Consider the following 13098-nt stretch of genomic DNA (forward strand, 5'->3'; position numbering starts at 1 on the left):
TGAACCGCGTGGGAAGGTTCCAAGTTAGCATCCAGAGGCCTCCCTGAACATGCCTGTGATCTGGGACTGTCTGAGCTTGGGGGTGGATTGCGGTGTGAGGACCTGTGGTGGGTACTTGTCTCTCTCTTTCTGTCTGTCTTGCTCATGGAAGAAAGAAAGAACTATTAAGTTGTACAAAAGCAATTGTAATTTTGGATTATGAATTTTAAGTCATAATAACTAGGCTCAAACACATCTTTATTAATCAAAATAGGAACCATTACAATCAACGCATTTTTGCCAATGAGAAATAAGTTTGTTTCTTCCTATAGTGTAAAAATCTGTGCTTTGGGATTTAATGAACTCTTGGAAAGCATCTTCAGCATCCTGCTGGTTGTAGAAGTATTTTCCCTGAAAAAAGTTGTCCACATGGTTGAAGACGTGGTAGTCAGTGCACAAGAGGTCAGGTGAATTTGGCAGATGAGGCAAAACTTTATAGCCCACTTCACTGAACTTCTGAATCATTAGCTGAGTGATGTGTGGTCGGGCATTGTCATGGAGAAGAATTGGGCCCTTTCTATTGACCAATACTGGCTGCAGTTTTTGGTACATCTCGTTGACTTACTGAGCATACTTCTCAGATGTAATGGCCTTGCCAAGATTCAGAAAGTTATAGTGGGTCAGATCCCATGACCTTTTGTAGTGCAAGTTGGCTTTGGGAAGTGCTTTGCAGCTTCTTCTTGGTCCAACCACTGAAGTGGTTATTCCTGATTGTCTTATAAAATCCTCCTTTTTTTTTTTTTGGTCACATATCACAATCCAATCAAGAAATAGTTCATTGTTGTTGCATAGATTAAGAGAGGATGACTTTTCGAAATGATGGTTTTGTTTGTGTTTTACTTTCGGTCAGCTCATGAGGCACCCACTTATCAAGCTTTTTCACTTTTCCAATTTGCTTCAAATGCCAAACAACCAACTATAGAATGGTCAACATTGAGTTTTTTGGCAACTTCTCTTGTAACTGTGAGAGGATCAGCTTAGATGATTGCCTGCCACTATGTTCCTCATCTTCAAGGCTCTCGTCTCCTTTGCTAAACTCCTTGAACCACCACTGCGCTGTACGTGCATTAGCAGTTCCTGGGCCAGTGCAGTGTTGATGTTGCATGTTATCCATGTGGCTTTATGACCCACTTTGAACTCGAATAAGAAAATCACTCAAATTTATTTTTTTGTCTAACATTTTCATAATCTAAAATACATATAAAATAAATATCAAATAGTAACTCATTAGCAAAAAACATAAAGTGAGAAATGTGCATTAAAGTGGTGTATAATATAGCCACATTTATTTGAGAATGTATCCAATATCAAACATCACATTTCAACATTGAAAAACCACAATTACTTTTGCACTACCGCATAATCTAATATGACATACCCACCAGAATGGTTAAAGATAATGCATGTAAATGTTGGTGAGGATGAAGAGTAGCTAGAAAGCTCACACTGGTGAAGAGCGTGACTGGTGGAAACCCCAAATGGCAAAACTTCGGAAAATAGTCTCTATGAAGTTAAACATATCCCGGCTGTGTGCCAATCTGTATGTGTGGTATGACTGGGTAGTTCCAATCTTGGATTTCTAACCAAGATAAAGAAAAACCATATGTCTACACAAAGACTAGGCACAGATACTTTTCTTTTCTTTTTTGGAGAGGTTTTTGCTATAGGGCGCGTGTGCTTGCCAGACAGACAGAGAGAGACAGAGAGACAGAAAGCAAGAAGTCACCCCCCGTGGGGGACGGCCACGCCACAGTCCCTTCTCCTCCATTCTCCTCTTGGGATCTTGGGCACGCACACACACGCACCCAGCATGAGTTTAAGCCACTGGGTCCGGGACTCGAACCGCAGTCGACTACGTGGGAGTCCAGCGACATAGCCATTATGCTAACTGCTGGCTCCTAGGCACAGATATTTATGGTAGAATGATTCATAGTATTCCTAAATTGGAAACAACTGAAATGTACAATAATGGGTAGATGGAAAGACAACTCGTGGCACATTCATACATTGGAGCACTACTCGGCAACGAGAAAGAATAAATTATTGGTATGTGTAAAAACACTGAATGCATCTCAAAACATTAGGCTAAGTGAATGAGCTGAGAAAATAAGAATTTTTTTTTTATTGGAAATAGAAGCATTTTGTGGGCAATAGGACTGGCAGTGTAGAGAAGTGATGATGGGGTGGTAGTAAAATATAATCTGAAGGTATCAGACAGGGACTAGGGTGCTTGGAGGCAAGAGGTCAAATATCAAGTACTCTAAAAAATTTGCTTGTTGGGACCAGCAGTTGGTTTAATGGCTATGTTACTGGACTCCCATGTAGTCGACCTCAGTTCGAGTCTCAGACCTAGTGGCTTAAACTCATGCCGGGCACGTGTGCGTGCATGCCCAAGATCCCAAGAGAAGAATGGAGGAGAAGGGATTGCAGTGTGGCCATCTCCCCTGGGGGGTGATTTCTCACTTTCTGTCTCTCTGTCTCTGTCTTTCTGGTGAGTGCGTGCGCCCTATAGCAAAAACCTCTCAAAAAAAAATTTGCTTGCCGTCTGTGAGATATTGTCATGTTTTCCTTGAATTATTAGTTTTATAGGAAGTTCTCATAATGTTACACATTTAACAGAGTCATCTTATCTACTTATGAACTTAAATGATTATTTCTTAAATTTTCCCAGAAGGTCTACACACTCATTGGAGAGAGGCAAAGAGAGAGGGAACGTGAGAGGGCACCTCTCATGGGGGGTGGTCATGCTACAATCTCTTTTTCTCCCTCCTTTTGATATTTTGGGCATGCTTGCAAATGTGCCTGGTGTGTTTCTCAAGCTGCTGGGTCCAGGACCATAACCATGCAGTCAGCCATGTGGGATCCAGCTGCCTTAACCACCATGCCACAGACTGGCCCAACTTTTTTATTTTTTTAAGTTTATTAATTTTTTCCACATACAGAGACAGAGAAACAGGCACACCTAACAAGGGTCCTCATGCCACAATCCATCCCCACGTCCCATCCGGCCGGGATCACAGGCACACATGCACACCTGCCTGGTGTACTCAGAGAGGTCCTGGGATATGAACCCAGGACATTGTCCATGTGGGTCCAGTTGTGTTACTGCCACACCACCACCTAGAACCTACTTTGAATTTTAAATTTAGGAATATTTATAGATCGAAAGCAAAACAATATCCAGAGCAAAAGATATCAGCTCTGCCTGCCACAACAGCTGCCGGTAGAGGCCATGTGTGATTACTTCAATACCAGCCTTGGCCGTCTTTGTTATTTATGCTTTATTTATAAATCTTTATGTCCTCTAAGCTCTGAATGACTAAGTTGTCTCTTTCTTATATGTGAGACTTGCTCATTAAGAGCCACTCACAGTTTTCTGTCATACACCCACTTCCTGGATCTCTCCTCTAATATCCTGGAATGTTTTTATGGGAAAATGTGGATCTTTTAGAGACTGGAGATGTGAAAAAGAAAAAGAAACTGAGAAATAGGATATCCCAACCATCCGGCAGAGAGATTCTTAGATAAACCTCTTAAGTTCCCTACATGAAAAACCAGTGATATTATATTACTGCTGTTAAGAAAGAGGTGTGATTGGGGAGCCAGCAGATGGTGTGGAGGTTAAGGTGGCTGAATCCCACATGGCTGACTGCATGGTTCAAGTCCCAGACCTGGTGTTTTGAAAACAGACCAGAAACATGTGCATGCATGCCCAAAATCCCAGAGGAGAGTGGAAGAGGAGGGATTGTAGCATTGTCGTCCCCCTGGGGGATGATTTCTCACTTACCCTCTCTCTCTGTCTCTCTCTGTATCTCTCTAGCAAGATCACTTGCCCTATCGCAAAACTAAAGGAAAATAAAAATAAGAAAGAGGTGTGATTATATTGGAAATAAAAATGATAGTAAAAAGAACATGAAAGTGGCAGGAATATGGTACGCGCAGCTGCATTGGATATGACAGGTCAGGCAGTGGGAACGAGCAGAAGAATAGGACAGAACAATGGTCACAAGGATGTAGCCACCAGTCAGCTAAGAACAGAAAAAAAAGAAAAAGAAAAAAGAAAAGATTGGCAGAATGGGAAAAAAAATTGAATCTATGGGTTGGGGATGAGCAATATCATTAGATTACTCATTTGCTCAAGGTTAAATCAGGAGAAGAAAATTTGCTCTCATACTTGAAGGCCAAGAGTGGTTTAGTCGAAGCGCTGCTAATGAAACTTGAACCATCCTGGCTTTGGCATGGTCAGCTCTGAGCCTCTTGGAATTTGCAGAACATCAAAGTGAGGACCGAGGCAACTGCTGCTACTGTGGCGTCTAAGAAATCCTGTATGGCATTGCTGAGCTCAAGGAGGGATGACTTCTCAGGGCTGACAGATTGCAGATTGCTGGGACTGCTTAAATGGGAGATTCTTGCCATCTGCACATGGGTAAAAATACATCGAGTTTCTAAGAATGTTAATCTCTCCTGGTGTGTTTATCAAATCCATGGTAATTAATGATGGAACCGTCTTTCGAATCTTACCTGCGCAAAGGTTAAGCAGGCCTGTACTTAAGTTACACCTCAGACTCTGTCAGATCTGATTCTGAGTCAGCAGATGCACCATCTCTTGAGATCTCATGGGGGTGCTGTCTATAGTGTTTATATACTTTTTAAAAAGTTTATTTCTTTTTTCAAAATAACTATTCATTTAATTTTATTTATTATTATTTTTCAGTTTGACAAGAGAGAGACAGAGAGATGGAGGGAGAGAGAGAGAAAAAGCAAGCCTCCAGGTCTGGGATTTGAACTGTGGCCAGCCATGTGGGAGTCCAGCACCCTAACTACTGCCCCACCTGCCAGCCCAAGTTTATTTATTTCTTCCATGAGAGTGAGAGACAGAGAAAGACAGGGTTTTACACCGCAATTGCCACCCCCACCTCTCCAGCCTTCCCAGCCAGCCAGGATCATGGGCATGCGCCTGTCATGTCCAGGTAGACCTGGGAACTGAGCCCCAATCCTGCATGTAGATCCAGCATCTCTTGAGTGGCACCTCTAAACTGGCCTGATATAATTTTATTTATTTATTTATTTATTTATTTATTGGGGATGGTCACGCCGCAATCCCTTCTCCTCCATTCTCCTCTCAGGATCTTGGGCACGCACGCACACGCGCCCAGCGTGAGTTTTAAGCCACCGGGTCCGGGACACGAACCGCGGTCGTCTACGTGGGAGTCCAGCGACATAGCCATTACGCTAACTGCTGGTTCCCGATATAATTTTATTTTTAAAAGTGGAAATGCAAAGGCAAGTGCTGGCCTTGTAAAGAAATAGAAGATTCACTGGGAACCAGCAGTTAGCGTAATGGCTATGTCGCTGGACTCCCACGTAGTCGACCGCGGTTCGTGTCCCGGACCCGGTGGCTTAAAACTCACGCCGGGCGCGTGTGCGTGTGTGCCCAAGATCCCGAGAGGAGAATGGAGGAGAAGGGATTGCGGTGTGACCATCCCCCCTGGGGGGTGATTTCTCGCTTTCTGTCTCTATGTCTCTCTCTGTCTGTCTGGCGAGCGCACGCGCCCTACAGTGAAAAATCTCTAAAAAAAAAAAAAAATAGAAATAGAAGATTCACGATAGGAAACAGGTGGGGAAAATGCAGACTTTGCTTGGAATGACTAAAGGGGACAATCCCCAGTCTTGGTTATTCACTTTTGGCATTAAATTCTGTGTTTTGAATTGTGAAGAAAAAGAAAATCGTAGAACATGAATGAAAAGTTGAAATGTATAGTTTAATATTAATGCCTGAAAGGCAGATTCTAATTAAAGAGTTTGGAACGTTTCTTATCTTTCGGGAAATGAAACCACCAGCCCAGTTCCCTATGCCCCTCATAACAGCCAAGACCATTGTAAGTTTCAGTAATTGGTTTTTTATTAAAATAAGAGACTGCAGTATAAATTTTAGTGATGGAGCTAAATACGCATTAACAGGCCCTGGGATCCAACCACAATTTGTAACATCATTCCTTTGGGAAAATGGATTCTAAGTGCCCAATAACTACTTTACAAATGGACTTTTGAATCATAGTCCATTGGAGAATAAGAAACTGTTTGTGATAGTAATGCCTTCGATGGGTTCGCTCGAGAACTGCACAGAAGGGACCTATATTCCACCACATGTGTGTGGTGAGCCCAGCTTGTCTGGGTTTGATCAAAGGTTATTGCTCAGTGGGTATGGAAAACACAGGAATTAAAACCCAAATAGAGGCTGGAGACAAGTCAGGGTGGAGTTAGAAGGATGGATCTGGAGAAGTTTTAGTGCCAGGAAAGGTTCTCAATTTCAAAGACAAAGGTTGTGATTCTGAGCTGATGAAATGACGGAAAACAGGATGGGAAATAGGTAAGGAGTGGGAGGAGAGGAAGTTGAAGGCCAAAAGTCCAAGACTTGGGGGGTAAAAAATTGAGAATCAATCCTACTTAAGGAAAAATGTAATATGAAATATACCAGGAACCCTGAGTAGCCCATAAAGAGGTCAAAGAGATGCCCCCAAGATCTGTGAATGATCTCCTATAGATATTCCAGTGAAATATTTAGAATCAAGACCTGGATACCTCAATTCATTTATGAGTTCAGCACATTTGTTGAGCACCTGCTCTGGGTTAGCATGATCAGAGCTTGGCAAAGGGAATTTTTGTTGTCATCAAATTTATGGTTTAGTGTAATTCCAGCCAACCACAAAATGAGCCAAAGCAGTCTAGGATCTAAAGGTAGCAATATCTAAATCCTCCCATATGGAGAATATTAGGTTTTCATTTACTCTTCCTTAATTTTGTGTATTTGTCACCTCGATTATAAAACTTATGATAGACAGCATGAAATACATATTCTTCATATTTTTTTTAATCACCATGGGAGTGTAATAGGTATTCCAATAACTGCATGTTGGTTGGTTTGACTCATATAGCTGCTTAATTGAATCCATTTTTGCTTGAGAAAACTACTTATTTATGTACTTTACTCTTCACCAGTGTGTGAGAACATGCTTGGTTGGTAGAATGTAAGTGTGAAAGGTCTGTTATTGCTATAGTGCAGTTCAATAGCATTTGTGCTCTCTTTGCAAGTGGAAAGAGTGAACACTGGGTATCTATAATTACACTGTGTATCTATAATTTGCAGGTCAACACACCCGGAAGATCATCATTCACTCCCTCATGCATCTGTAGCTCTAAGAGGCTTGCCCTGTTCTCCCACCTCCACTGAGCATTAGCATCCTTCTCTCCCATGTTGGTAGTGTGGTATACTTGTGTCTGTCTCTACAAATTGCATTGGACAGTTTATTCCAGACAGTAAACATGATAGCAAATGTTGCTGTCACACTAACTAGGCGTACTTGTGTTGCCATGGTTCCAAATCACTTTCTTTCATCTAAGTATACATAATGACAAGAATAGTACTGAATTGCCATTGGCCTCAATCAGTTGTGTTTTGTCGTAGCTTGGGCCACTGTAACAAAAATACCAAACACTGGGTGGCTTAGACAAATGTAATTTATTCCTCTGGTTCTGAAGTCTGGCAGTCAAGATCAAAGTATCAGCAAGTCTAGAGTCTGGCGAGGTCACTTTTTGCAAATGGCCAGCTTCTTGCTGGGTCCTCCCTTTATGCAAAGAGAGTCTATCTCTTCTTGTAAGGGCAGTAATCCCAATAATGAAAGCTCCACTCTCATGGCCCAATTATCTCCCAAAAGCCCTATGTTTAAATACCATCACCTTGGGGATCCATTTCAAAACGTGAATTTGTGGGGGCTCGGATGATACCTTTTCAGGGTTGAATTTGAAACACTTCGACTCTTATAATTCATATTTCCTGGTCGCAGTGGGCTGAGCGATAGTAAGAGACTCTCAGGAAGAGTGGCCATGAACATTCTGCTGTGTCCTCCATCACCCCCCCCTCACACACACACACAGACACACACACACACACACACACACACACACACACACACACACTCCAGTTTCTGTTAGAACTCCAGCTCACTTTTGGGTCCTTGCCCTGCAGGTTTTGGGGTAATATATAATTAAACACATCTCAGAAGCAATTTTCTGTTACCACAGTTCTGCTAATTATTTTCCCAGTGCTCAAACATTTTCTGCTGGTAACCTCCTTGCTCACACTTACCCAAGCCTCACACACCAATTGGATCAGGGCTCATGTCTGGGGGCCTCACCACTCTTCCACCAGATGAGAAAGAAGAGTCATTGGTCTGTCCTCACACAGGCTACAGAAATAACCCCAGTAGAAAAGTACCCTTCCTAATATGATTTTATACATTTCCACCTGAGCTATATGTTCTTAAAAAAATGTCCAGAGTGCCAGATGGTGATGCAGCAGTAATGCAATGCTATGTTAAGCTGGCCATATGGAAAGGTTCTGGCTTTGTGCCCAAAGACCTCCCTGAGTTCACTGGGCATGAGTACCCATGATCCAGCATCAAAACCCTGTTATGGGTGCTGTCTCTCTCTCTCTGTCTCTCTCTCATAGAATAAATAAATAAATAAATAAATAAATAAGCTTAAAGACAAAAAGGCACAGGCGAAAATTTCCGTATCAGGGATTTTTATTCTTCACTCCTTTTTTCTTGGGTCCAGACTTAAGTTTATGGGGGAGACCCATGAAGTAGAAGACATTGGGCCTGACTGAACTGGACCAAACATTGAGCACTGTCCATGGACCAAATCTGCATTCCTTGTCCCCTCCCTTCGGTGAATTGTTTTTGAGGAAGGTTTTGTGTCCTCCATGTACCGACCAACTTCTGGCAAGACACTCTCCAGAATGTCCCAGACCTGTCTTGAGCTCCTTGGTGAACACACCCAGGCTCTGAGCCGGCATTTCCCTAAGTGGGAGGAAATTTTTTTTCTCTACCCAATTCTAAAGGATAGGCTGTTTCTCATAGATAAATGTGAATGTTTTCAGGGTGCTTATTTGAGATTCTGAATTAACTCCCTAATTAACAATAAAATGTATAAAGTTTCTTTTATTTATTTATTTATTCATTCATGAGAGAGTGTGTTCATGTACATGCAAAAAGCAAGAGAGAGAAAGAGAGAGGGAGAGAGAGAGAGGAGCACCCTCCAGAGGGTCCTGTCATGCGTGATCTCCCTCCTCCTGTCCTCCAGTCCACCAGATCACGGGCACTCCCACATGGCCAGCATGCGTCAGGCTGACTGGGCCAGAAATTCAAACTGCAGTCACCATGTGGGATTCGACTTCCCTTGAGCAGCGCGTTACCATTGTGCCACAGAACTGGGCCAGTTTCTTTTATGTTTAATAAGTTCAATTTAACTTTTATTCATAGAATGTGGTTCCATTCATTGTCTATATACATCAACAAAGAAGGCATTTGTTCACTGCCTGAAAAAGGAGAAATGTGACTTGTCCTTAAAATAAGAACTCTATGATGAATAAATAGTAAGAAGAAGAAGAAGGATGGGTTTTAGTGTGTGTTTACTATGCAGATATTTCAAAAAGTTAATGGAAAATGGAACTTTAACAAAATAAGTTTATTTTGGTACAAAAATATTTTTAAATCTATGCCTGTGTTTTGCATAATACACATTTTCCATGAAATTTTTGAAGACCCCTCATATGTGACATAAAGTGAAAGATAGCTACTGTCATGACCCTTAGTTCCAGAGGAGAGCAGCTTGGATGTTCCAGGTGAATCCTAGAGCCCAACCAGATTGGGTTATTTTAAGTATTAAGTAGAGTTCACACTGGAGGATATTTCTACTCATAAAACAGATGAAAAGAGGGCATTCCAATGAAGATTTTTAAAAGAATTTTCTTATTTAATTTTTTTTTTTACTTATTATTATTACTTTTTCATTTGACGAGAGAGAGAGAGAGAAGGGTGGGGCAGGGAAGTGAGAAAGCAAGCTGCCAGGTCTGGGACTCTAACCGCAGTCAGCCATGTGGGAGTCCAGCGCATTAATCACCACACCTTCTGCTGGCCTCAATGAAGTTTTTTTAGTCTATTTATTTCTCTTATGAATGAGAAAAGAGTACAGTAAAGAGATGCCCAACAGTATCTTGATGCCCCGATCCATCCCCAGCCTCATTCAGTCCTGAATCACAAGCACACATGTGCTCAGCATGCTCAGGGAGGTCTGAGGACATAAACCCGGAACCATCCATGTGGGTCAGCCTTGTAAAGCACGGTATTAACCACTGCACCACTATCCAGCCACCTCTGCAATCTTGATGTAGAAATGTGTAAAGCTGTTTGTGCATATTTCATTAGAATGGACATGTTCTCATTTCAAGAAAATTTCTTTTGAATTACTCTTGTTCCAGGCAACAAGGGCAGCCATTACTCAGCACTGCACAGACCTTGGAAATCTGTTGGGCAAAGAAAACGATGTTGCCCTCATCATTGATGGCCACACCCTGAAGTACGCACTCTCCTTCGAAGTCCGGAGAAGCTTCTTAGATTTGGCACTGTCGTGTAAAGCAGTCATCTGTTGCAGGTAGGAGCGTGCAGGTGGCACGCAGTTTTCATACCCTGACGTGTATCCTGTGTTTATATAAATAAAGTAATGCATGGGAATTCTCAGCTTAGAGTTTTGTATCTTCAAAAGGCAAAACAAAAATGCAAACTTATCTTTTTTTTTAAAGAAATAATTATTTATTTAATTTGATTTGTTATTATAATTAGTATTATTATTTTAATTTGACCAGAGAGAGAGAGAGAGAGGAAAAAAAAAGGGAAAGTAAGAAAGCAAGCTACCAGGTCCGGGACTCAAACTGCGATCAACCATGTGGGAATCCAGCGCCCTTAACCACCACACCACCTGCTGGCCCCACAAACTTATCTTTAACTATTTATACAGTTTTTGCAGTAGGCAGTTACTGGTTTTTCCATTGTGTTTTGTTTTGCCTTCTGAGGAAAAAAGAGATAGAATTAGGGCTTCTTATCATATTCACGGTGGCGGATAATTTGGACAAACTGTCTACTTGGTTCCTTGGTTCTGGATGTCTGAACTCAATTTCTAAAACTTGTGGGGCTTTGATGTCTCTTCTCTGATATCTAGTGGTGTTTCTTTTCAGGCACAACAAGGAACTTTGCTTAGGTTCATGTGTTACCAATTTTTGTGTTAAGGCCTAACCAGAACTTTTTGTTGGCTCTTCATGGAGTCTGGGAAGGTTTATCGGGTAAGCACGGTTACAGTCCATTGACTATTGAGTACGTGGAGATTCGGGTCTGTTAGAGATTTGGAAGTCAAAATTATAAAGCACATAATCTACTTGTAAGATAAATAGCCACCAAAAGCCAGGGAGAACTGGAGTGCCTGACCGGCAGAGCCTCCAGAGTGGAAAGACGTATGGCTTACGTGCCTGTGGTTATAGGCTATTCAAGGACAATAAGGGCAAAGACCGAATTCAGATATGTTAGAAACAATTAGTGTTTTACCTCTGCTCTACTTGTAAGTCAGGAAGCCTGGTGCAGTTGTGAGGGACGTGGGAGTCGTGAGGCATGACTAGAGCTCCTGGGAATCAAATACTACACTTGCTCACTTATCATGGGAGCTCTCTCTCTCTCTTTATAAACAACTTTACTGTAATATAATTCACATACCCTAGAATTCACCTATTTAAAGTATATAGTGCAGGGCCAGCAGGTGGTGTGGTGGTTAAGGCACTGGAGCCCACATGAACAGCTGCACAGTTCAATCCCTAGACCCAGTGGCCTGAAAACCATGCGCAGAGTGTGTGCACGTATGTCCAAAATCCTGAGAGGAGAATGCATGAGAAGGGATTATGGCATGACCGTCTCTCCTGGGGTGTGATTTCTCATTTTCCTTCTCTCTGTCTCTCTCTCTCCAGTAAGCACACGTGCCCTATGGCAAAAAGTTCATAGTTCAATAGTATTTAGAATATGCATAGAGTTGTATAATCATCATTGCAAATAATTTTAGAATATTTCATCACCCCCCAGAAGAAACCCTTATACATTATCAGTTAATCCTCATCTTCCTCCTTCTTACCCCCAACTCCTGACTCTAAACTACCACTAACTTACTTTCTTGTCTATATAGTTGTTTGTATTGGAGACATTTCAAATAAATGGATTTATGCAAAATGTAGTCTTTTTCTGACTTTTCTATTTACTTGGTATACTGGTTTTGATGTTCATCCATGTTGTACATATGCCAGTACTTTATCTTCCTATGAATGTATGCTGTTCCTTTGTTTGAATATACCACATCTCGTCTATCCATTATCAGCTGATGAACATTTAAATTGTATATGCTTTTTACTATTATGTATAATGCTGCTATGAATATTCACAAAAAAGTTTTGTTAGAATATATGTTTTCAATTCCCTTGGATATATACCTAGAAGTAGCATTTTGGGTCACATGATAACTCTATATTTAATCTTTTGAGGAACTGCCAGACTGTTTTCTAAAGTGGTTGCACTCTTTCATAGTCCCACCTGCAATGTGCAAGGGTTTCACTTCTACTTCCATGCTAACACTTGTTATATTCTATTTTTTTGAGAGTTTTTTGTTTGTTTGTTTGTTTGTTTTTTTGCTATAGGGCGTATGCACTTGCCAGAAAGACAGAGAAACAGAGAGACAGAAAGTGAGAAATCAACCCCCAAGGGGGATGGTCACAATGCAATCCCTTCTCCTCCATTCTCTTCTCAGGATCTTGGGCACACATGCACACACGGCTGGCGTGAGTTTAAGACACTGGGTCTGGGACTCGAACTGCAGTTAACTACATGAGAGTCCAGCGACATAGCCATTACACTAACTGCTGGTCCCCTTATTTTTTTTATTAATTATGTGAAGTCACATTTCTTAGCTTTCATTTTAATTTCCCTGATAATTAATGATGTTAAATACCTTTTCATGTGCTTATTGGCCAATTGTACGAGAGGCTCTTCATAAAGTTTATGGTAGGAGCAGGGACTGGCAGTTAGCATAATGGCTATATCGCTGGACTCCTATGTAGTCGACCGCCGTTCGAGTCTCTGACCCGGTGGCTTAAACTCACGCTGGGTGCGTGTGTATGCATGCCCGAGA

The 13098-nt window shown here is 41.6% G+C and overlaps 1 protein-coding gene across 3 annotated transcripts in view; it reads left to right on the top strand.

The window, feature by feature from the left end:
• The window catches only part of ATP8A2 (ATPase phospholipid transporting 8A2), a 693132-nt gene that overhangs the window by 271581 nt on the left and 408453 nt on the right, over window positions 1-13098 (top strand). For all 3 annotated transcript variants that reach the window (XM_006159534.2, XM_006159533.1, XM_006159536.2), the window contains exon 25: window positions 10361-10533. In XM_006159534.2, coding sequence (XP_006159596.1) covers window positions 10361-10533 — 173 coding nt within the window. The remainder of the gene's footprint in view (window positions 1-10360; window positions 10534-13098) is intronic.

The sequence above is a fragment of the Tupaia chinensis genome, unplaced genomic scaffold (genome assembly GCF_000334495.1).
Source record: "Tupaia chinensis unplaced genomic scaffold, TupChi_1.0 Scaffold000634_1, whole genome shotgun sequence".
NCBI classification, from domain to species: Eukaryota; Metazoa; Chordata; class Mammalia; order Scandentia; family Tupaiidae; genus Tupaia; species Tupaia belangeri.